This window comes from Scardinius erythrophthalmus (assembly GCF_964197995.2).
Source record: "Scardinius erythrophthalmus genome assembly, chromosome: 1".
Lineage (NCBI taxonomy): Eukaryota > Metazoa > Chordata > Actinopteri > Cypriniformes > Leuciscidae > Scardinius > Scardinius erythrophthalmus.
In genome coordinates this window covers 63,849,142-63,872,445 of record NC_138221.1, presented here as the reverse complement: position 1 = coordinate 63,872,445, position 23,304 = coordinate 63,849,142, and the positions used below count along the sequence as shown (strand labels likewise).

At 36.1% G+C, this 23,304-nt stretch overlaps 1 protein-coding gene across 1 annotated transcript in view; it reads right to left on the bottom strand.

Annotated features, from left to right (window-relative positions):
* Window positions 1-23,304, bottom strand: part of mgat5b (alpha-1,6-mannosylglycoprotein 6-beta-N-acetylglucosaminyltransferase B) — a gene marked incomplete at both ends in the record, with an annotated part of 144,917 nt that overhangs the window by 98,940 nt on the left and 22,673 nt on the right. The window contains 2 exons of the mRNA XM_081359903.1: window positions 9,628-9,737; window positions 15,206-15,350. Coding sequence (XP_081216029.1) covers window positions 9,628-9,737; window positions 15,206-15,350 — 255 coding nt within the window. The remainder of the gene's footprint in view (window positions 1-9,627; window positions 9,738-15,205; window positions 15,351-23,304) is intronic.

The following is a 23,304-nucleotide window of genomic DNA, read 5'->3' as shown; positions in this document are numbered from 1 at the left end:
ACGGTTTTCACAGGCTGAATCTTGAGTTTGCAAGCTTTCCAATGAGTTGAAGTATAGGATATAATTGTTTTAAACATGCAATGGCAGTTACAGTTATAGATTTGGTCCTTTTTTTATACCCTAAACAGGCAATGTGATCTGGGAGTCACAACTCATAAAATCAGTCACAACTCATAAAATCCAAAATACATAACTCTTGCCTGTTTAACCCTCTGGGGTCTGGGGGTTTTTTGGGGTCCTTGAGATGTTCTGACATGCCCTGACATTTGTGCTTTTTTCAGTTGCTTATAAACATATTAATGGCAAAGGTGTAAATTCACTCTATTTAGCACAAACAGGGCTACCATAATATATGAACAACTTGCATGTACATGTTTGTATTTTTGATAGAATAATGTTTATGCATGGTTTTTTCAAAAACAAAAAACTAAAGTTTCTGAAATAAGGCCATAAAACACATTCTAAATATATGTAAATAAGACTTTTGACTAATGGATGACATTGCCTAGAATTTTTTCTTCAAAATTATGTGAAAATCATCCTGCCTAATCATTCACATAACACAATACATTGATTTAAATCTTGTAAAACACTTTTTGTTTGGAAAGGCCATATGCGGGTGGGCGTGATTCACACCTGTGGAGTCAATGGGGCCCGCATAATGAGGCTGCATACGTAATGAGCCTTTCATTCAGGTGTGTGACTGAGCCACAAGAATGCAAGGACAATATATAACTGGTTTGTTGTTTTTTTCCCCACAAATTTTGCTTGCAAATTGTACAATATCCAAGGTAAACATTTCTAGTAATTGTGCAGTTAATTGTTCTCATACTGTATTTTCAGATTTGGAATATATTCTCTTCCCAAATGTGTCACTAATAAAGCATAATAAAATTATTTAAAGAGAAGGCTTCTAATGACCTTTTAAGATTTTGTTTACATCTATCCTTATATATATATATATAAGGTTATACAATTACAACAACATTTAAAATTGTAACAATATTTCCAGTGTAATCTTTCTTTGTATTCGCGATTCATATTAAAACAGTATTTTTGCCAGCTGTAGTAGCTCCACAACAGCATGCATCTTTGCGTTCATTCATTCCGATTAGAACAAAGCAAACAGAACTGACCTAATTCCTCAGCGGGATCCGTTTGCTCCTCGAAATGATACTTCCAGAACTTCTGAGGTAAATTTTTGCAGGATTATTATCAAGATAGTATTATTCCTCACAGCATCGTAAAGTACATAAGTCTGAAAGTGAACTCGCGGTGTGTGTTATCCAGCTGATGTGGGCGTTTCACAGGTTTGTTTGGATCGCCTCACATTTGCGTTTGAATAGCGCGCGCTCTCCGTGGGCGGAGCACATTAAAACTTAATTAGCTGAGATGAGAACGACTGACATCTCTCTCTTTGCATACATATTATATAAACTGTGAATATTTGTTTTTTATAAAAATTACTTCATTGAAAAGAAGAGAATTCAAGCTTCATGCCTGTGTGACTGTATGCCTGTTTGACTGAGTATTCGCTGAGTTACAGTTCATTTTCGGACGCGTTTCAGAATGGACTACACTGACGGAGAGTAGGCAGAACTCGCATCATGTTTATTTTTCTTTATTTGGCGAAAAGCACAACACTTTGTTTTTATTATGAGCATACACAAAAAAATACACACTAAACAGGATCGATTGATGTATAACACAAGCATATAAGATAAAAAATAATATTTTTTTTTTATTATTTTTTTGCACTCATACGGAAAAAAACGAGCCTATCGCGCCGGCGCGATAGCCGACCTCAGGGGGTTAAGGGTTAAGGCTCAAAAATAAAGAAGTTGAGGACAAAATTATTTGCAGTGCGTGTACATCTTTGAAACCCTTTATTTTTCTTTGTGCATTTAGAACACTTTTTCATCACAAACGCACAAATTTTGCTCTCTTTTCTGCGGGTCTAAATCTTTTGCTTGCGAATGAAGCCGTGTCGCAGTGGGCGGTCTCTATCAACCAGGGATGCGTTTCCCAAAAGCATCGCAAGCCTAAGAAGATCGTAAAAACGATCTTACGACTGATCTTAATATTACGATCTGTTTCCCAAAAGCATCGTAACTTAAGTAGCACTTGAAAATCATCGTAGATCTACGAGTGCTCTGGAGAAATCGCACAGAGTTATGAGGTCACCTGCAGGACAACCGTCAGATTACACCTTTAACTTAATTCAAGTGCAATGTGATTATAATATAAGGTTTTGATTGTACGTTATTGTACACTTTATTACTCATTTTTTTTGTTTAAATGCATGTGTGAAATAATAATGGTCAAAAAAAAAAAAAAAAATAGAAATAATTTAATTTAATAATTTTAATTTAAGGGTGTATTCACACCAGAAAAGTCCGCTTGTTCACTTACTTTGGTCCGGACCAAATACAATGTTGATTTTTTGTTTTTTGTTTGGTGTGGTTCGCTTTCACACTGCCGTTTTTTTGCAAGTGAACCAAAAGTTGTAAACAAAACCACACATGTGCTAAGGTCATCCATTCATTGGACAGGAATTATCAAGCAGGGAAAAGCAGGAAGAGCAAAAACAGGCAATTTTGGAGATCTTTCATAGTGCATTTTTTTATTCTTTTACTGATTTGGTGTTTTCAGCTACTAACGCAATATGAAGAAACTTATGAGCATCATACGATACAATGTCATCTATATGATGTTGTAATTAGCATTTTGCGAAGACGAAGATGTGCTGCATGACGGTTGTGGCAGAGAGAGCATGCTTTTAACTGATTTAGTTCAAATATTATCAAAAACAAGTGAACAGTCAGTAATAAAATAAGAAGAGATACACAAATTACAAGCGGAGATGAATACTAAATAACAAAGTTACAAAGACTAACAGTAGTATTCAGGTAGCCTACAGAAATTAATAATTAAGCCTAAATGTAAAATAACACTATTTGTTCACTGTAGAAATTAAATATAGTTTAATCTTTGTTAAAGGTTTTTTTTGTTTTTTTTTTTACATTAATGACATTTAACTTTAAAACCGAATGCACGGACCGAAAAAAAAAATTATTTTTATTGTTTCTTTCTCAACTATGACATAACCTAGAGAATATTTGCCGAAATGGGTATTTAGACAAGTTTTTTTAACATAATTTTGCGTTTATGTGTCCGCAGGAATCAATCCGGTGTTCGAGCGCTATCTGAAAAGCGCTCAAAAATATGACCCTGCAAGGCGCAGTGCTTTTTGCAGTTGGGTCGGGTCATGTTCACCACCTCTTCAGCCGGGTCTCGGTACGGTTGTTTGGTCCGCACCTGAGTGCGAGTGCTGTATTCACACCTGCCCAAAAGATCTAGCCTAGAAATCTAGACGCACCCTAGCGGCAGCAAAATGTATTTCGCAGCCAGGGGGGTCTAGCAACTCCTTCTAGCTGCAAAAACCTAAATTGGGTCAGGCCAATCACGTCGTGTATAGAGTAGGCGGGGGCGGGCTTAACATATGACGACAGAGTTGCGACGGTTACCTGCTGCTACTTGAAAACAAAGAATGGCGGAGCTGCAGGAGAACAACGGTCTTTCGAATCGGCTTTGGCCGCGACTCTGGAGGACTTGGAGTTACGTTTTTCTTTGAGAAAAGAGCAAAGAACGGCACTTAAGTCATTCTTAAAAAAAGGAAGATGTGTTCGTCCTTTTTGCCGGCCAGATATGGCAAAAGTTGAATCTATCAACTAAGCTCCGCTGTTGGGAAAACGCTCTGGTTGGTTGAAGCGCTGTCCTATTGCGTGCAGAGGGAATTTGAAAGACAGCCGTTTATCCCGCCCCTCGGATTGAGCCTTGACTATGGTGAGTTTCCAGACCTAACATCTTGATGTAGGTCTGGCTTGCCAGGCTACAAAAGATCCGCACCAAGGGGGGAAACGAACTTGAGTTCGATTCAATCGAACCAAACAAAACATGTTTGAATACACCCTAAAAAAAAAAAAGAAAAAAAAAAAAAAAGATGTAATATGCATCAAAGACTGGGACAAATAGGGATTAACAACAACAACAACAACAACAACAACAACAAAACTGTCAATGACTTGCTGACGTGCACGGAAATTAGCCATGTATTGGGCATTTCTTGGTTGGCCAAGTATTGACAAGGCCATTTCTTCCTCTGCTGTGAGAAGAGAAGACTCATTAGGCACACCACCTGTTTTATTAAATGTGGTCCTCTGCAGTGCCCTTTTCCTTTTAGCAAGGCTGGCAAAGTCCTGCTCTTCTTCCTGACCTCCTTCCCTGATCTTTTAATTCCCCTAGTTGCAGTCCGTTCTGTAGCAATATCCTCTCAGTTTGTTTGTTTCTGTTTATTTGTATGACTGCCCTTAAACCTGCTGAAAATAATATGTTTGTATAGTGCCACCTCCTCCAAAATGACATTAATCTCCTCTCTTTGAAAAATGTCTTTTCTTTGTTTTTTTGGTTCAGTCATTTTGCTGGTGTCTCCACCCGTAGGTTTGTGCTTTTATAGATTATTGGCCTCGTAGAAAATGCACATCAGATGAAATTAATTAGGTTAAACATCTCAAAATACAAACGTGTGCTACAATTACCAGCCATTCTACAAGGTGACATTTCAGCACTTGGCAAACGGACAGCGACTCTTAAGTAGCACTTAAAGCACAGCTGCGTGCGATCATGCTAAGTGCGTTTTTGTGAAACGCACGTGAAATGAACACGAACGTTCGTAAAGCTGCTCGTAGAAAATCCTTGTAAGTGCTAAGATCCATCGTAATCTGGAAACGCAGCCCAGGATGAAAGGCCCTTTTCTATTGGTCAACCTGGATTGAAGTGATAGGTTGGCCACGCCCACTACGTTTTCCCGCTGCTGTCACACAGTGTGTCTCTGTGAGGTCGTTTACTGAGTAAGATAACTGATTTAATATCATAAACTCATTGACAAGTCAACTGAATATTTATCTTCTTATGCTCTCCCATTTAGATACTTAACCAGTATGCTAAACCAGTGAGGTCGGGCCAAAGGGTCTGGTTTAGGTAATCATATGTCTGCCATAACTTCTGGGTCATTTCATTACTGGAACCGTGATTGTGCTAGCAGGAGAGACGTTACATTGAGTTTTAACAATATTAGGCTTACAAATTATAGTTATAATATAGGTACATAAAATACATAATATAATTTAGGTTTTCTAAATTATTTTACACGTTTTCTTTCATTAATATATATATTAAATTGTATAACATGCACTTATCTAGAAAGTCCAAGCAGTCTTTAACTTTTTGCTGTTATGTAAGTGCATTTAAACTTTCACATTTTTTCATATTCATATTTATTCATATTTAATCTTAAGTAGAGATTTAAATAACGCTGACTGTCAGAAAAAATCCATCTGTCGCAGTGTGACTTGCTACTTTTAGCCGCTGGTTTCTATGTCATGTGCATGATCTGTCTGTTATCAAAACTGCATGTCTCTAGAGCACCAAAAGTTAAATAGTGTACATTTAAGCAAAGAAATAACAGTGATTATAATGTGTGACCAATGATCTGCAGCAGCAGCCATATCACCCTGTAGCCCTAAGCCCTAAGCAGGGTTGAGTCTGGTCAGTAAATAGATGGGAGACTCCTGAGGAAAACCAGATTGCTGCTTGAAGAGGTGTTAGTGAGGCCAGTAGGGGGCGCTCACCCTGTGGTCTGTGTGGGTCCTATCGGCCCAGTATAGTGATGGGGGACACTATACTGTAACAAGCACTGTCCTTCGGATGAGACGTAAAACCGAGGTCCTGACTCTCTGTGGTCATTAAAAATCTCGTAAAGAGTAGGGGTGTAACCCCGGTGTCCTGGCCACATTCCCTCAATCGGCCCTTGCCAATCATGGCCTCCTAATAATCCCCATCCATTGAATTGGCTCTATCACTCTCTCTCCACCTATAGATGGTGTGTGTGAGCGCACTGGCGCTGTTGTTTGTGGCTGCCGTCGCATCATCCCAGTGGATGCTCACACTGGTGGTGTTGAGGAGAGACCCCTGGTATGATTGTAAAGTGCTTTGGGTGTACAGTAGTACATATGAAAGCGCTATATAAATGTCTCGTTCATATTCATCTGAATTTGTATTACACAGTTACATATAAATGCTTCTGAATGTTATATATTTGTTACATCAGCTAATTTTGGAATGTTTGGAAATGTCAACTGATATTTTCTACTGACACGCCACAGCAAAAGATCAAAATAACTGGCTTAAAACCAATTTTTGTATACTATTGGTGGCTCTGGCTGCTAGCTATGCTGTTGTGTTGGCTAATAAAATCTATTCCGCGGTAAAACTAACTACAGACTGGTTTAGCCAATGTTAAGTGTTTAAATGGGAGAGCATAAGAAGAGAATAATTCAGTTCACTTGTCACTGAGTTTATGATATTAAATTATCTTACGCAGTAAACGACCTGTTTCTCGACAAGTTTGCTCGCTCTTCTCACAGACAAACGTAGTGGGCGTGGCCAACCTGTCACTTCAATCCAGGGTGACCAATAGAAAAGGGCCTTTCATCCTGGCTGATAGAGACCGCCCACTGAGACACAGCTTCATCTGCAAGCAAAACTCGCAAGCAAAAGATTTAGACCCGCAAAAAAGATAGCAGAAAAGAGAGCAAAATGTGTGCGTTTGTGATGAAAAAGTGTTAAAAATGCACAAAGAAAAATAAAGGTTTTCATAGATTTACACACACTGCAAATCATTTTATCAACAGCTTTATTTTTGAGCCTTAAAATTATTTTTTGTAGTCTTTTTTTTATCACTTTTTTTTATCACAAAACAATTTGTTTTACTCTCAAACACAGTATGTTTGATTGAATAAAAAAGACACAAAGGAAACTACATAAAGAAAAAAGTTCCAACGCGGAGTTAATCATAAGAATCCAAATAATAGGCAAACAGGTAAAGCAACACACACACAAAAGTTTGTTTTGTGTGTGTTTGCACTTAAAACAGAGTTTTCCACGTACAGACAACACCATTGTCAAAACGATCCCCATTCACACGGATCCGTGAAAACGACTAAAAACGCTGTATTCTGCTGCCAGGTCATTAGATGGCGATGAAACGCTATATTGAACATGTAATACGCATGTGCATGATGTCATTGTTTTCAGAGATTTGCATTTTTGTTGTTTACATGGAGACCGTTTTCCAAAACTTGCACTTTGAAACCAGTTTATAAAAGTTTGCATTTTCAGGCACCCAAAACGCCGTTGTATAAACGAACGACCAAAATGCATAAAAAGTTTTTAGTTGAAACCGGTGTCGTGTAAACAACCCCTTAATGTAAGAGTGACCGGACAACAAACACACAATTAAAGGTAATTAACGATACACAGCTGAAACAAACAAACTCATAATGACGGTGACCATGGTAACAAAAGAGTGGCGGGAAAATCAAATGAAGTGTGACTAATGAAAAAAAAACTGAATGTCCATGAAAACTAAAACTGAGTGAAGATAACTGTGACAACTATTAGTATATTTCTAAGTTCATGTTAACTTATTCTGTTAACCCTAACCTAAAAGGCAACTAATACTCTGAATGAGAGTTAGTCGACATGAAGCTGCAAAGTTACTTTACTAATTACTAGAATGTCTAAAGTGGACCATCAAAATAAATTATTCCTTAATTATTCCAAACTTTGGACATTCTGATTGATTGTCACGTTGTGTCACATTTTTACATTCATTGTGAACAGGCACAGTCACTGGAAACTGAGAACACAGCGAGTGTATGACTTTACCTCAAAAGATATTTAGTATTGTCAAGTCAAAACTGAAATATTACAGTTAGAAATGTCTAAAAAAAAGTCATTAAAAACAATTTCAGTAGCACACTGAGGTTCTAATTTTCAAAAAAGAAAAGTTTTCTTAACAAAGTAAGCAGAGTTTGAGAAGAATCCTTGTACTTTCTGTCCAAATGGCAGAGCAGAAGTATGAATTATGTTTGTCTTGCATTAGTAGTTTAAATAAACCTCCCACACATCTTGCACATATGCTCGCTAAAAACCAGCTGGAAATCGACCAAACTCTGTTGGCAAACTTTAGAGATATCTAAACCTACAGAGGGCCTCACTGAACAAATAGCGGCAAGAGATGACTGGCATTATTGCGATGGAGTTCAATCAAGTTGCATTAAATAATAAATAGCAAATGTGTTGTCCTGCAAAATGGCATTGAGCCCAGACCTCTTCATGACTAATTTTAAACAGCATTTTTAATATGATTTTGGCTCACTATAAGACGAGAGTTTTTGGTGAGTTTATCAATCTTGTTTGCTGTTTTATGTAATCAGGCAAAAAATGACTTAATGGACTTAATTTATACTTAATTTAAGTATAGACACAATGAGACTAGTTTGATAGTATAATATACTGTTTATACAGTATATATTATTTTTTGTTTCTTTGAAGGGGAGAGTACTATAAAAATCAATATGCCTATCGAGAGTTCACTTGGACAACATATGCCAGTGTGTGTGTGTGTGTGTGTGTGTGTGTTTAATGTATTTGTAAACATTAAAAGGAACACTGAATATCAATGTAATTAATCTCTAATAAAGGTTGGTTTAAAGCACTTCATTTATGACATTTTCCCATTTTGAGCGACCAAATCTAAAGTGAGAACTATTTACTAATAACCAATTAACAATTCCTTTACTAGGTAATTAAATAATAATAACTGATGATTAGTGACAATGAATTAAGAACTCATTAAATATAGCCTATTATTACATGGCTCTGTGAAATACTTGAATCTGATTGGTCAATCACGCCATCCAGCGGTGTGTTATCCCCGGTAACAACCGCTAAAAATAGATAACACGGGCTCATCCACAATTGTCAAAAGCTGAAGTCTCATTCTCATCTAATTAAGTTTAGTTAACTTTTGTTCTGTCACTTGTCAGATGTGATGCAGGGAAGCTTTGTCATTAATGTTCATTTTATTTTAATTTGCAGGTTTTTAATCTATGCAGTGCCGCTTTTTAAAGTTTTCTTCGTCACATCAAGCAATCCTGTTATGCAGAAGACTTCTTGAATGCATTCAGTGTTTTTCCTTATTTCAAATATTTGGTATTTTCACCAAATATCCTGTGCTGGAATTGATTTGTTAATAAAGTGATGTGATAAAATGTCAACCCTGTTGTCTGTGTTCTGTATTTTGCTTAATGTATTTATGTTTTTCATATATTTTCTTTTGGGACAGGGAGAAATAATCAATTGCTTCTACAGTGTACAATTTTCAATTGGACCAACGGCACGGTTTGATAAACTTAATTTTTCCAGTGGCTCAACATATTTCTGAGCCCATGTTAACAGACTATTGCCACAATTGCTCAAATTCAATTCACAGATATTAAATTAGGCCAACTGAAAAATTTAGATGGGACCAGTCACTAGAACATTTTGAGTCGGAGAGGTCTGACATTTTAACAGTGTAATAAAAATGACGAAATATTTTTGGTTGCCGCCCCAACAGCGACAAAATGGAACCTTTTTGTAAATGTGTTAATAATATTTTTATATTAAAAGTATCCAATTTGTGATTTTTTTTCTTCTTACAATAAGAAAATCCTCAATCACCTCTGCCTGGGATGTTAGTCTTCTTGAGAATCTGCTCCATTCGTATAGCCATGTCAGACACGTTCTGGGCGATGGCCTGGATTCGCTCCACCAGACCAACCGGCTGAAATCTGGAGAAGTGAACAGAAGTGAGAGAGAGAAATGATGCCCAACTATTAAAGAAACAGTTCACCCAAAATGAGGCTACTTTGATAATAATTGATTGATTTATTTATATTTTAAGCATGACAGTGTAAATCACAATCCACTTTGTTGTATGCAATGACCAACAAAGACAACATCTCATTTAAAGTTCCACAGAATAAAATAATAAGACTTTAGGGTGAGAAAAGATGAGTTTAAATATGCATTATGGAAATGAGGCACATCTAACAGTGTCTGTGACTAATAAATATGAGAAATGAGAAGGTACACGGTCTAAAGATGCATCCTCTTGCTTTGACTGAAGCAGACGTGTCTTTATTTATTGTGGAACTGAATTGCAACATCCTTGAATGGTGCGATTACCCATTGGACATGCTAATTGCTTGAAATATGCTTGGAGCATGAAATAGCGATGCTTCTGCACTGACACCATTTACATAGATAGATAATGAAAATGACACACGGCATGTTTAGGCCTGGCCCTGAGAGAAAAACACGTTACAGCAATTAAGCCAGTAACTTAATTCCCTTGTTGTTGAAGCCTAGAAACGATCCGAGAGATTAAAACAACTGGGTTCAAATGAAGGGGAAACATCATAAAGAAATTAAATTGCATCATTTAATTGTTCCAGAGGTGGATTTTTAGAAGATTTCACCACTTTTTGTTAAATAAAGCTAACATTGAAACAGTCTTGGAATGTTTTAAGTATGCGATCAATATTTTCAAATGCCTTTTATGTGTCATTATGTATTGATAAAAAAATAAAAAATAAATGTTTTTTTTGTTTTTTTTTTATTAATGATAATTGACAAAATACAACGAATCATAAAACATTTCAGTAACACTTTGCAGTAAGGTTTCTTTTGTAACATTAGTTAATAAATACTGTATAAACAAATGTATTGCTCATTGTTAGTTAATGCATTAACAAATGTTAACTAATGGGACCTTACTGTGGACCTTAAATGCATAGTTCACCCAAAAATGAAAATACTGTCATAATTTACTCACCAATCTCCAACAACTTTTTGGTTTCCAACATTCCTCACAATATCTTCTTCTGTGTCCAGCAGAAGAAAGAAATTCGTACAGGTTTGGAGCGACTTAAAGGTGAGTAAATGATGACAGAATTTTCATTTTTGTGTGGACTATCCCTCACTGTTACCAACATTTCAATTTTTATTAAGTAAAAATTGTAATGTAAATTTTTGTATGTTAGTGATGGGATACACAGTTGAAGGCCGGGTCACCTATTTCTGAATTCTCTTGAGTTGCAAGCTCAGATCTTTAACCATTATGCTTCCCCCGCTCCATAATGCTTAAAGACATGGCTGAAATGAGTCTTAAAAATGGAGTATCAAATAACAAAATGATAGATATATTTGTATTTTTGACCAAATAAAACATCCAAATAGCGGCCCTGAATATTTGCCCTGAAAATATGGATATATACAAATTGAGTAAATTGTTAGATTGTGCCGATATCCTGCCGACAACGGCAAAATGTTAGATCAGATGGACCTCCATGTCAGAAATATCAGATATATTAGACATGTCCCAAATCACTGCCAGAAGAAATCAGTCTTAAAAAAGCCAGGGAAGAGCAGAAGCAGGAGACGAAGTGATGATAGTAAAAAGAGTCTTTCAGCAAGCTCGGGGAGTGCATTGTCATCTTTGTTTCACACCAAGTGTTTGATTTCTTCATAATACAGCTCGCATGAACCGCCTGCAACCTCGTGCCCTGCAGCTACAGTACATCAGCAACACGCCGAAGCAAACAGCCTCCCTTCTGTGAGCAACTGTCACTCGCAATAAATGTCACCTCTGCACAGCACAGGACTGAACGCTCACAGAACCACGCCATCTGAACCCTGACCTTTCTGACTTCACACCTGAAGACAACAAAGCGTTTAGGCGGAGCTGTCACATGCATGTTTGACTTCTGCATCCTCTGCACTTCTGAGATTTCTTTTTTTAGATCCTGTCAGAGCTTTTTACCTTCTGTAGTCTTGAATCCACACCAATCAAATCAGTTTTTATAAAAGAACGTCAGTGTTGATTTTTTCAGTCCAACAGACACATTTCGAAAACACAAGGTAAAGGCTCTAAGGCTTTGCTTATGCTGCACCCAATTCAATCTGTACTGTATTTGCAATCAATTTTAGGGCTGACTTTCACATTTTGCGAGTGATGACTTTGGATCTGTTTGTTCAGTCAGTGTAGTCAATATACGTTATTTCTACATCGGTTGTTGCAATAATTACTTTAGCTACAACAAGGTGCCCTAAGACTTCTGTCGACAGCAACAAAGAGTACAGTAGCATGGAAAGTGGTGAGCTCATCAGATAATATAAGCATCAGAGGCATGACAGTATTTTTAACAATCATTTTCATGTTCACTCATTCACTATTTACTATATAGCAAATGTAGTTACATAGTTACAACGAGTCGTATTACAGAGAGTGAACACAAGTTTGTTCTGGCATGATTGTAGACTGCATTGTGTATCTAAAGCTTCAAATTAGAATATCGCATAAAACATTTGCGAAGCAAGTTGTATTTCCATCCCATTTTAACGATCTAAGCGCATGGTCTAAAGCGCACGGCACAAGTGCATTTAGGGCGTCCAAATCCACTTTTGCTAGTTTAAAGATGGGAAAAATGGTCGTCCCTATTCTCTAAATGAGTAATGGGTGTGTTTTGGGCGTAACATGCAATAAACCAATCAGAGTCTCATCTCCCATTCCCTTAAAAGCCAGTTGCGCTCGTGCCATTGCGGAATCACTATTTACACGGCGTAATTTGCAAGCGAAAAAACTGAACTCCAGAGAGCAAACGGATCTGCTCATGCGCAAAGTTAAAGAGTGCAAGCAGACCATCTACGGGACAAGACGGATTCCACCATATCTTTATGTACACAATAATAATCTTTTACATTGTAATCCTTTTATTATAATATTTGGCAAGTTTGTGTGCATGCGTGGTGGACTCTATACTGTAGACGCACATTACTAACGTGCTCTTTAAATAATAAAAAAAATATTGCGCCATTGATTTTAGACCAGGTTGTTGTGACTATGCGCCTGAACACACCACATTTTTAGACCAGTACACATGGGCGCACAGATGGGTGCAAATGCATTTGCTATTTAAACAACGGGACAGGACGTGAAAATGATAAATGTTGCTGTGGCTGCAGCAATACTGACAGACTTTTTTGTATTATTATTTAAAGACAGATATAGTTTGTTCAGTAAACCAATGTTTTATATATATATATATATATATATATATATATATATATATATATATATATATATATATATATATATATATATATATATATAAACATATTATATATATGTATATATAATAAACATAATATTTTATATTAGTATTATTATTATTATTTCTTTTTTTTTTTGGTTCAGCAGGGACAAGTAACAAACTGTCATAATACCATTACACCCCTAATATTATTGTAAGGCATCTCTCATTTTAAAAAGAAAAACTGAATTCTGTGATCATCCCTTTTTTCAAAACATTTATTTTTTTTTACTTCTGAGTCAGACTGGACAGATAAGGACTAAGGATGACGGAACAGCTTTTAAATTACTAATTTTTGTTGATTGACATGACAGAGTTTAGGGTATTTTGGTTTTGATGTGTGAATTGTAATGTGGAATCATGCATTTTCTGTAAAGCTGCTTTGAAATTATGTGTATTGTGAAAAGCGTTTTACAAATAAATGTGAATTGAATTGAATTGAATTGAATTGAATTGAATTGAATTGAATTGAATTGAATTGAATTGAATTGAATTGAATTGAATTGAATTGAATTGAATTGAATTGAATTGAATTGAATTGTATATTACCGGTGAAAAGACGAAACACATCTGCTTGTGTTAATACTTGTGTATTTACCAGAAATATCAATCTGGTAATTTTACGGTAATTTACCAGGCTTGTTGTGTGAAAGCACAGAGTTTGAAAACATTGATTATATTTGCAGTTCCATTGGTGATAGATGAGCAGAAATTACACACTTCAGCTTTAAACTATCACTTCACTAATTACCTTTCAGTGACACAGAAGAAACAGAAAGTTGACAACTTTGATGTGCATCAAAGATTGTATAGCCGGTGTATGTGGGTGTGTTTATCCTCTAAGATTAGATGATGTCTGAAGATATCACACGGAAAGCCAAGGCACAAGTAACCATTTGAACTTCTGATGTGACAGACATATGTTTCCATGGAGACAGGTGAAAAATGTGGGAAGAGGCTTGACTAACTCATCAGCAAGTAGTTGACTGTCTGAAACATTCAGACCTCAGACTTCAAGATTATTGGAAACTTCCTGCTTGCAAACTCTGAAATTGTCACTACGGTGTGATGTGTGTTCACAGAAAATTATGGCGGATGTGCTTTGATTTTGCTGGCCAGTTGCCTCATTAACCAGCAGCTATACTAGTGTTTTTGGAAAGCTTTTTTCAAGCTATTGCTCTTTATATATACAGAATGTATGCAATCCAGTGTTCACATTAACTCCTCGAAGTGGACAAGGGGTTAAAAATGCACATGTGAAAAAGCAAATCAGTTCCCTTTCAAGAAAACTCACACTGCGTCGATTGTCGCTGTAGGAACGCTCTGCGTGATTCAGTCTTGAAGCATGTGTGAAATCAGTCCAATGGTGTGGCGGAACGTCAGAGGCGGGGGACATCTCAAACCAGGAAACTATAAAGCCAGCCCAAACAAAGCAGCGCTAGCTTCTGAGTCTTCAGTAAGCGCTCTCTGTGAAATCGTTTGTCATGTTTGGTGTTGGACTGATTTCACATGTGCTTCGAGACGTAATCACGCAGAGTGTTCACACTGCACACAGCGGGAACCGAGGTTACAGTAAGGCGTTTTTCTTCAATGTAGTGTATCAAAAAAAAGTCTTGGAATTAAAACTTCTTTAGCAGCTGCAAAATCTTCTGCTTCATGCGTCATCCTTTTTGAACATATCTTAATTATTGTTTATAACACTTTATAGATATTGTTTTTTCCTTCGGTATGTTGCAACGCACTTAATGTATTTTTAAATTTCATTTTATTTGTATTCTTTTGTTTGACATAAAAGACAGAAAGAAAGAAATCTCATTTGGTTCCTTTTTAGTTGATCATTTCACTGACTCGATTAACTCGTACTCAAGCCGTGATGAACTACATTTTCAGTTAAACTATGCACTAACTGCTACTGTTCACTTCACCCAGCAAAAAGATAAACAAGTAGATAACTGGCAATTACAACATTGTGGTGCTATTCATGTGTGCTCATCTCGTAAATACAATTATCTCCACACGACGTGGAGGCAGAAAGTGACACCTGAATTCAAGAATGTTACTGAAAATGTTATTGCTGTGTTGTAATCATGAATGTGAAGTTGCACCTGTGGAGAGCGGAGCTCAGCTCCTCCAGTTTCTGAGACTCGCTGTTGTTGCTCATTTTCGACAGCGTGTCAATCCTCTTCATGATTATCTCCAACATATCGCTGATCTTTCTCAGGACCCCACGAGACTCGAGACCGCCCATCACTGTGACACAAAACAATGAGTACATTACAATAAGTAGCCATGTACTACCTAGAGACCCTGCTGAAAAGACCAGAATGTCAAGTTTCAGAATCGGGTTAAATTGATAGAGGCAGCCTTTCAACATCATTACTCCAGTCTTCACTGTCACATGATCCTTCAGAAATCATATTGAAATTTGATACTCAATATACATTTCTGATTATTATCAATGTTGATATATGCTGTTCATATTTTTATTTAAAAAATCAAGATTCTTTGATGAAATAGTAAGTTCAAAAGCTTATATATTGCACCTTATATTTAAAATATATTCAGTTTTGTACAGTGTGTGCAATGATTGCCTTAAATTCCTCAAGCATGTTTTACTCAGTCATAAGTCATTAATACAAAAACATACAAAACAGTGTTGGGACAACGATAGACCATTTCGTTTGAAGACACCATTATGGTGATCAGTTTTTTTTTTTTTTTTTTTTTTTTTTTTGGCTGCTGTAACTGTATGTTTGTATAGTACATTTTCTATGGCAAAGAAAGCCAAGACAGATTTTGGGGATGATCTGTTGGTTATTTACTAATCATCATGTAGCCTGAATCACAGATCTTATCCCAAGGATTATCACTGAAAGAGTTCTAGATTTTAAATACTTTTAAATATTACAATATCCACCCTGAAACATAACTGAATTGAGTGAAAATAACTTACGTGAATACACATTTGTGTAACATAGTAAACATATTTTTGCTAACAGGTTTTGTCCAAATGCGTAAGCACTTCAAATCTCTTCCCCGATTACAACAGCCACATAAACTGCAGAGTGTGTTGCTCTGGCTGCAGCAATATTGACAGACAATTGTTTTATCATTACTTAAAGACAGACATCATTTATTCAGTAAACCACTGTTTAATACAAATAAATAAATAAATGAAATAATATTTAATAAATAAAGCAATTCCTTATAATGCATTTATTTTATGCTAAGTATACTGCAAATACATTTACATATTTATGTACTTACCTTATATAAATACCTGGCAATTGTACTTTTTGTATCCTAAATAAACCCTGCTAAATTGGAACAACTAATTGTATACTTAATGTACGTATATTTGATTGTGCTAAACTGGAACTATTTAAGTATACTTAAATATACTTTAGGTACACTCAAAATATCTTGCATTTAACGACTGATATTATACAGGGATCATACTAGCCTTACTAATAGTGATATTAAAACACATTTTAGGCCAAATAAGGTTTAATTATAACCTTTATATCAGTCCTTCTTAAGCAATATGTCAGTAAATATGTTAATGGATTTGTAGTTAGGATGAAATAATTGTATTTTAAATACATTTTGGTAAAGGTTTTGTTTTTCCCCCAGGGATATTATATTAATAACACAATATACTATTTCATATATTTATCAATACATTTAAACCATTTAATGTACTGATCATAAATATATGTAAATATATTTTCTTTCTGTAAGACCAAGCACTAACTCAACATGGAAATTTATGTTGGCCTAAGCCAGTCTGTTTAGCATTGGAGAAACACAATACAGATATAAAGATTCTCTAGGGCTGCACTCTCTTCCGAGAAAGGCTCAAAAACAAAGTCATGGCAAAACAAAGAGCCTGAATGGAGACTGAACTCAAATTCACTGGCATATTAGTTGTATTTACTCATAATACCAACAACAGGCTGAGGGTTTTATTCAACAACATTTCAAAAGCTTCTCATTAGCACAGCCTCTCTCGCTCTCTCTCTCTCCAGAGCATCAGTGATGAGGCAACCTACTTCAACTCTCATAACTGAAGAAAGGACACAAACAGCACAATACAGGAAGGGGACCAATTAGGCTGACAGTCGAGTTTAATTTCAGAGCTTTTAGAGCTCCTGCTGTCTGTTTCCCGGGAAGCTGGTGTGAGTGAGTGGATGCCTCTCACCTGGCCAATTAAACAGAACACATCTACAGCTGTGAGGTCAGTAGGCCTCCAGAACACTTCGCTCTGACATTCTCTGTTATAGAGATCATCCTGAACTGAATGCATCTTTCTAATGATGAAGGCTACAGGAACATTACAGCCGAGTTTCTTCTAAAGTGCCCCAGATTAAGGCCTCTGTGGCTGATCTTCCTCAGAGTTAGACTACTTTCTTTTGGGGTCAAACAATTCTCACAGCTGGATATTTGAACTTTCATTGCAAGTAGCATGCTCACACTTTTATGATGATGGTAAACATGCAGGATTCATTTGTTATAATGAAATTCTGTGATGGTTTACTCACCCTAATGACATTTTAAACCTGCACGCATATGTGGAACGGAACCTATTTTGAAGAATGTCCAAACAACATTGGACCCCATGGGAAAAAAAAAATTAAAATAAATAAATAAATAAACAAAAAACATTCAATCGGAATAAGGAAGTTTGTATAATTAGTCAGGTTTCATTTTCACTTGACTGCGACTCGTTTCTTATTGGGCGTTAAGACATGTTATTGACATGTACATAAGACATCCCTTACGAAAAAAGAAGTTTATTTGAGTGTGCTATTAGTATACTTCTTTTAAACTAAAAATAAGAATGTTTTATGGGCTTTCCTGTAGCTCAAACAGTAGAGCAGGGGTGGGCAAACTACGGCCCGCGGGCCACATGCGGCCCGTTAGGCTGTTTAATCCGGCCCGCCGAGTATTTAAAAAAATTGTCTTAAGATCGCATTAATTTTGCCTTTTTTCTTGCAATACTTTGCGTTATATATATATATATATATATATATATATATATATATATATATATATATATATATATATATATATATATATATATATATATATATTGCGTTGCATATATTTGACAATCGGAATATCAGATATTGCATGCCATAGCTAACAAATGTAAAAAAGGAAAAATGACATAAAAGCAGATCATTAGTCATTCAGCGCTGTTATGGCTGCGGTGTGTCACGTAACAAGCAATGACGCGTCACCATGGAAACCAAACAGACAGCGACTTAAGCGCATAGACTTGTTGCACGTTAATGTTTTTTCCTTTTTTGGAAACTCAATGAGAAAAAAAATGTTTGGTAACCGCTTGCACACCTTAGTTTTTCCTTTGATTTGTCTGCTATTTAGTTTCTTTGCTCCTCTGGATTTGTGGATGTATCCTGCCCGATTCCGTTTACCGACCTTTATCGTCCGGCTTTTGACTACGCTCCCCTGTCTGCCATGTACAGAACCCGTTTTTTTTTTCATTAAATGTTCTGATCTCCCTTTGCCTTTTATGTTTTATTTTATTATTCTTAAAATAAATTTGTATATTCGTTTATTTCCACAAATGTATGACTTTTGGAAGTGCAAATTGCCATTCAGTTTTAATAAAGTTGAATTAATGTAACCTGTAATTTTTACTCTTCTAAGTGTACACTTGCAGATGTTTTGTTTCTAATTTACTGTTAGGCCATTAAATAATAATAAGGATAAACAATATTTAAAAAGTATAGGCTATAATTATCTAACATCTTTAAAAATTAACATCAAAACATAACATGCTAAATGGGGGATATCTAGCATAAAAAAATTTATTGTCAGAATGTCGTCTCTCCGTTGTTGAATTTCGCACAGACATTGCCACAACATTGTCTGTTTGCTCAGCCCGATCTTATGAAAGTGTGAATACCATGAATTGTATTTGTAGTGCATAATATGTTTTCGCGTGCATATGATATGCACTTTATGGCGTGTAATAGGCACGCACTCCACACCCCTAATCCTAACCAAGGGGTTTACAGTGTGTAGCATGCACACACAAAAAAAAAAAAACATTTTTGGCATATAAATGGCACGAGAAATAAAATTTGTGGTATAGATACGCACTTTCATGAGATCGTGCTTCATAATCTGCTACTGGGCCGGCCCTCTGTCAAATTTTTAAAACCCAGTGTGGCCCTTGAGCCAAAAAGTTTGCCCACCCCTGCAGTAGAGCATTGGCGCTAGCAACGCCAAGGTCATGGGTTCATTTCCCAGGGAAAGCAAGAACTGACAAAAAATGTAAAATGTGTACCTTGAATACAATGTAAGTCGCTTTGGATAAAAGCGTCTGCCAAATGCATAAATGTTAATGCAAATGTAAGAATGTATACTTTCAGTCTTTTTATGTACTTCTCAGAAATATACTTAAAATTGCACTTAAAGGGATAGTTCACCCAAAAATGAAAATTCTGTCAGTAATTACTCACCCTCATGTTGTTCCAACCACGTAAGACTTTCGTTCATCTTCGGAACACAAATTAAGATATTTTTGATGAAATCTGAGTGCTGGGTCACTTCTCCATAGGCTGCTAGGTGGCCCAAACTTGCTGGCCCAGAAAAGTTATTAAAGAGATCGTTAATATAGTCCAAGTGACTACAGTGGCTCAATCTTAAGTTTATCAAGCGACAAGAATACTTTTTTGTGCGCAAAAACAAACAAAAATAACGACTTTATTCCACTATTCATTTCCTTCTCTCTGGGCCTCTAGTTGGTTCACGTAGTGTTTTTGCGTAGCGCGTCTGTGTTACACGTCACCACGTAGGCTCACTATTGGCCGACGCTTGTCATGTGTGTGATGCGTGATGACGTATAACACAAACGTGCAGCGCAAAAACACTACGAGGCCCAGAGAGAAGGAAATGAATAGTGGAATAAAGTCGTTATTTTTGTTTGTTTTTGCGCACAAAAAGTATTCTCGTCGCTTGATATACTTAAGATTGAGCCACTGGAGTCACTTGGACTATATTAACGATCTCTTTAATACATTTTCTGGGCCAGCAAGTTTCGGTCACCTAGCAGCCTATGGAGGAGTGAGACAGGGTTCAGATTTCATCAAAAATATCTTAATTTGTGTTCCGAAGATGAACGAAGGTCTTACGCGGTTGGAACAACATGAGGGTGAGTAATTACTGACAGAATTTTCATTTTTGGGTGAACTATCCTTTTAATAATGTAAACACTAAAAAGTTGACCAAGTCTCAAGTAGTATTGAAACAATACACTTATAAGTATACTTCTATCACATTGATAAAGTATACTTCATAAAATGACCTTGAAGTATACTTGTTTTTTGCAAGGGACTGTAAAGTCTTGATGTAATGGATGAAACAACAAATATTTCCTTCTGTATTGTGATGTACATCCGAGTGAAACAACAGGTATCACTTTATTTTAATATTCCACTTTAGACATTCTACTAACTATAAGTAACTTTGCAACTACATGTCAACTAGCAGTCACTAGAGTATTAGTAGACTGTCTTAAAATCTGGTAACACATTATTTTGATAAAGTAACTTTGCAACTACATGTCAATTTATTCTACTAACCTGAACTCTAACACATAACCCTAACCTAACAGTCTGCAAACAATCTAATGAGAGTTAGTTGACATGTAGTCGCAAAGTTACTTATAGTTAGTAGAATGTCTAAAGTGGACCATTGAAATATAGTGTAACCAAATGGATTATTGATTTATTGAAGAAGAAAATATTTATATATTCATATATACAAAAATATATGGCAGGGAATTGGTTCTATCCATCTGGTTGTTGATTGGATGAAGGCAGATCTAAATGATCCAGATTTTAGGAGAAAATTTAAAAATAGAACATGCATGGATGAATTGTTCACAAGGTCAATAGCTTGCATTAAGGAAATAGATTTAGGAAATAGATTAGATGCATTTTAATTTCATGCTGACTTTAGGTTGGCATGGAATCTTTAAAATACAACACTCTTTAAATCTTTTGGAGGACTTTAATATTGTGACCCACCTTTAGTTGATGCCAAACATTTTCTTCAGAAGATCTGGGTCGAAAGCAAATATGACTTTATATCAAACTTCAAATATGTGAGCCAAATGAGTGATTTGTAGAGTAATATCTAGTACCTGGGAAACTACTGTATAATTTAAATACATTCTGGTCAAGATGTTAACATCAGTACGCTAACTGGATGATCAATGAGTGCTTTTGATCTCTGAGATCTGTGCAGCGAGCGCTCTCATTCATCCAAATCAATTGGAAGACTGTGTAAAAACTAGATGAGTAATGATTATGTTGAGAATGATCTACAGTATAGACAATCTCAAACACGTATTTAAAACATTTTTTTACACCCAAGAAGCACTCCCAGCATTTTCCTGCTTTTTGTATCAATCTCAAACACTGTTCTGTATTTTAACTTGACCAAAAAAAAAAAAAAAAAAAGTAAAGTAGTGGGAATTCAAGCAGTTGTTTGATGTTCTGCGAAGGTTTAAAAGCAGAATTCTGATGCTCTTTTTTTCTCTCAAAGCACTGAACTGGAATCTTGTTTGTTACTTAAGCAACATCGGTGGTTGAGAAAGTACATGTTGAGTAAGTAATGAGTATTATGACATCATACAATTATGTTTTGATTACTCAGACTCCCTTTTCACTTACTGTTTGTATCTGAATGCAAGCATAAGTAGTGTAATTATATCACTGTTACTTCCATCTCACATTACTCCACTTCCTCATACAGCTTCACAAACTCCTCTTTATAAGGTTGTAGGCAATCCCAACTAAAAAAAACTGGAAAAAAGACTACCTATGGTTTAATCTGTTTTAGCTAATGTTCATTTGCCCAAAACCATCACCAGACCAGCTTGAACAGTATATATCAACCAGCATTGAGGCAGGTTAACACTAGAAAACCACATTAGGCTTATTATTCAGCCTTAACCGAAAAAGCCTGCTCAGATGCACACTTCAAAAATCCATTGAAATAGTGCACCATCTGGGCATCTTTGAAATACTATTTTCAGCATAGGTCTACTGTTATTTGGGATGCAAATTTTAATCATGCAGACAGATTGTATGCAAATTAGGATGAAGTGAGTGATTGTTGAATAGTTGCTTTTATTTACCTTGCACTAGATAAAAGCAAAACAAACAAACAAAAAAAATGCTTGGTAAACAACCACCGATTTATATGCTAACATGCAATTTTACACTTTTAAAGTGTGATAATTTATACATTTCCCATTCATTTTTTCACTGAAGGGTAAGTTGAAATTTGTCAGAGGTTACTGACAGCTGCTTAGTGAAACATAACCTGGAATATTCCTTTAAGAAATACCTTAATTTCATTCAAATGACATAATACAAGGAGCCTAGCAGTAAGGTATCAGAAGGCATTATGACTCAAAAATGTTTTCACTAACTCCTTAATCAACCATATTATGTAGGCAGAACAGTGCAGATAGCAAAACCAGCAGCACAGTTCAGTCATTACTATCCATGAGAAAGTCACCAACATTTGCTTAATTTCAAGATACGTGGTTTTATTGGGGTTTTAATCTGATGAGATTAAGTTCTGCTTTTGAAAAGTGGAGGTGGACTCCATATAGTGTATGAACTATGAAGTATGGAATACAAATGTCTTTGAGAATCCCTGCTGAAAATAACAGCATAGCTAGAAGCAAGCATGCTAAGTTTGGTTGTTGATATATTGTTTTTTTATCCAACAAGACCGACTTGGTCAACCATCCAGTGTTGTAATACTTGAGACCAGACTTGGTCTTCAGTCTGCCTTGATTCCATTTGGACTCAGTCTAGACTGGACTCAACTACTATGACACCAAGGCTACATTTTGTGGTTTGTGCAGGCTCACAAATATGATCCGCTCAGTGCTACAGTGTCTCTGGACCACTGTGGGTGTGCTGTGGAGATTTGTGTGATTGTTTATCCCAGAGGAAAGCACAGTCATACAGCCTAAATTGCTCAGACCTCTTTAGGTCTGTGTCTTGATTTGACCCTCTATGGTTTTGGTCTTGTCTCGAAGACAACTTGAAGACCATGCTGATGTAGGTCCACAATCTAGGCCAGAATTAACCCAGCACTATAACCAGCCTAGACAAGCATGCCTTGACATTCCTTCTGGTCTTGTTCCAGG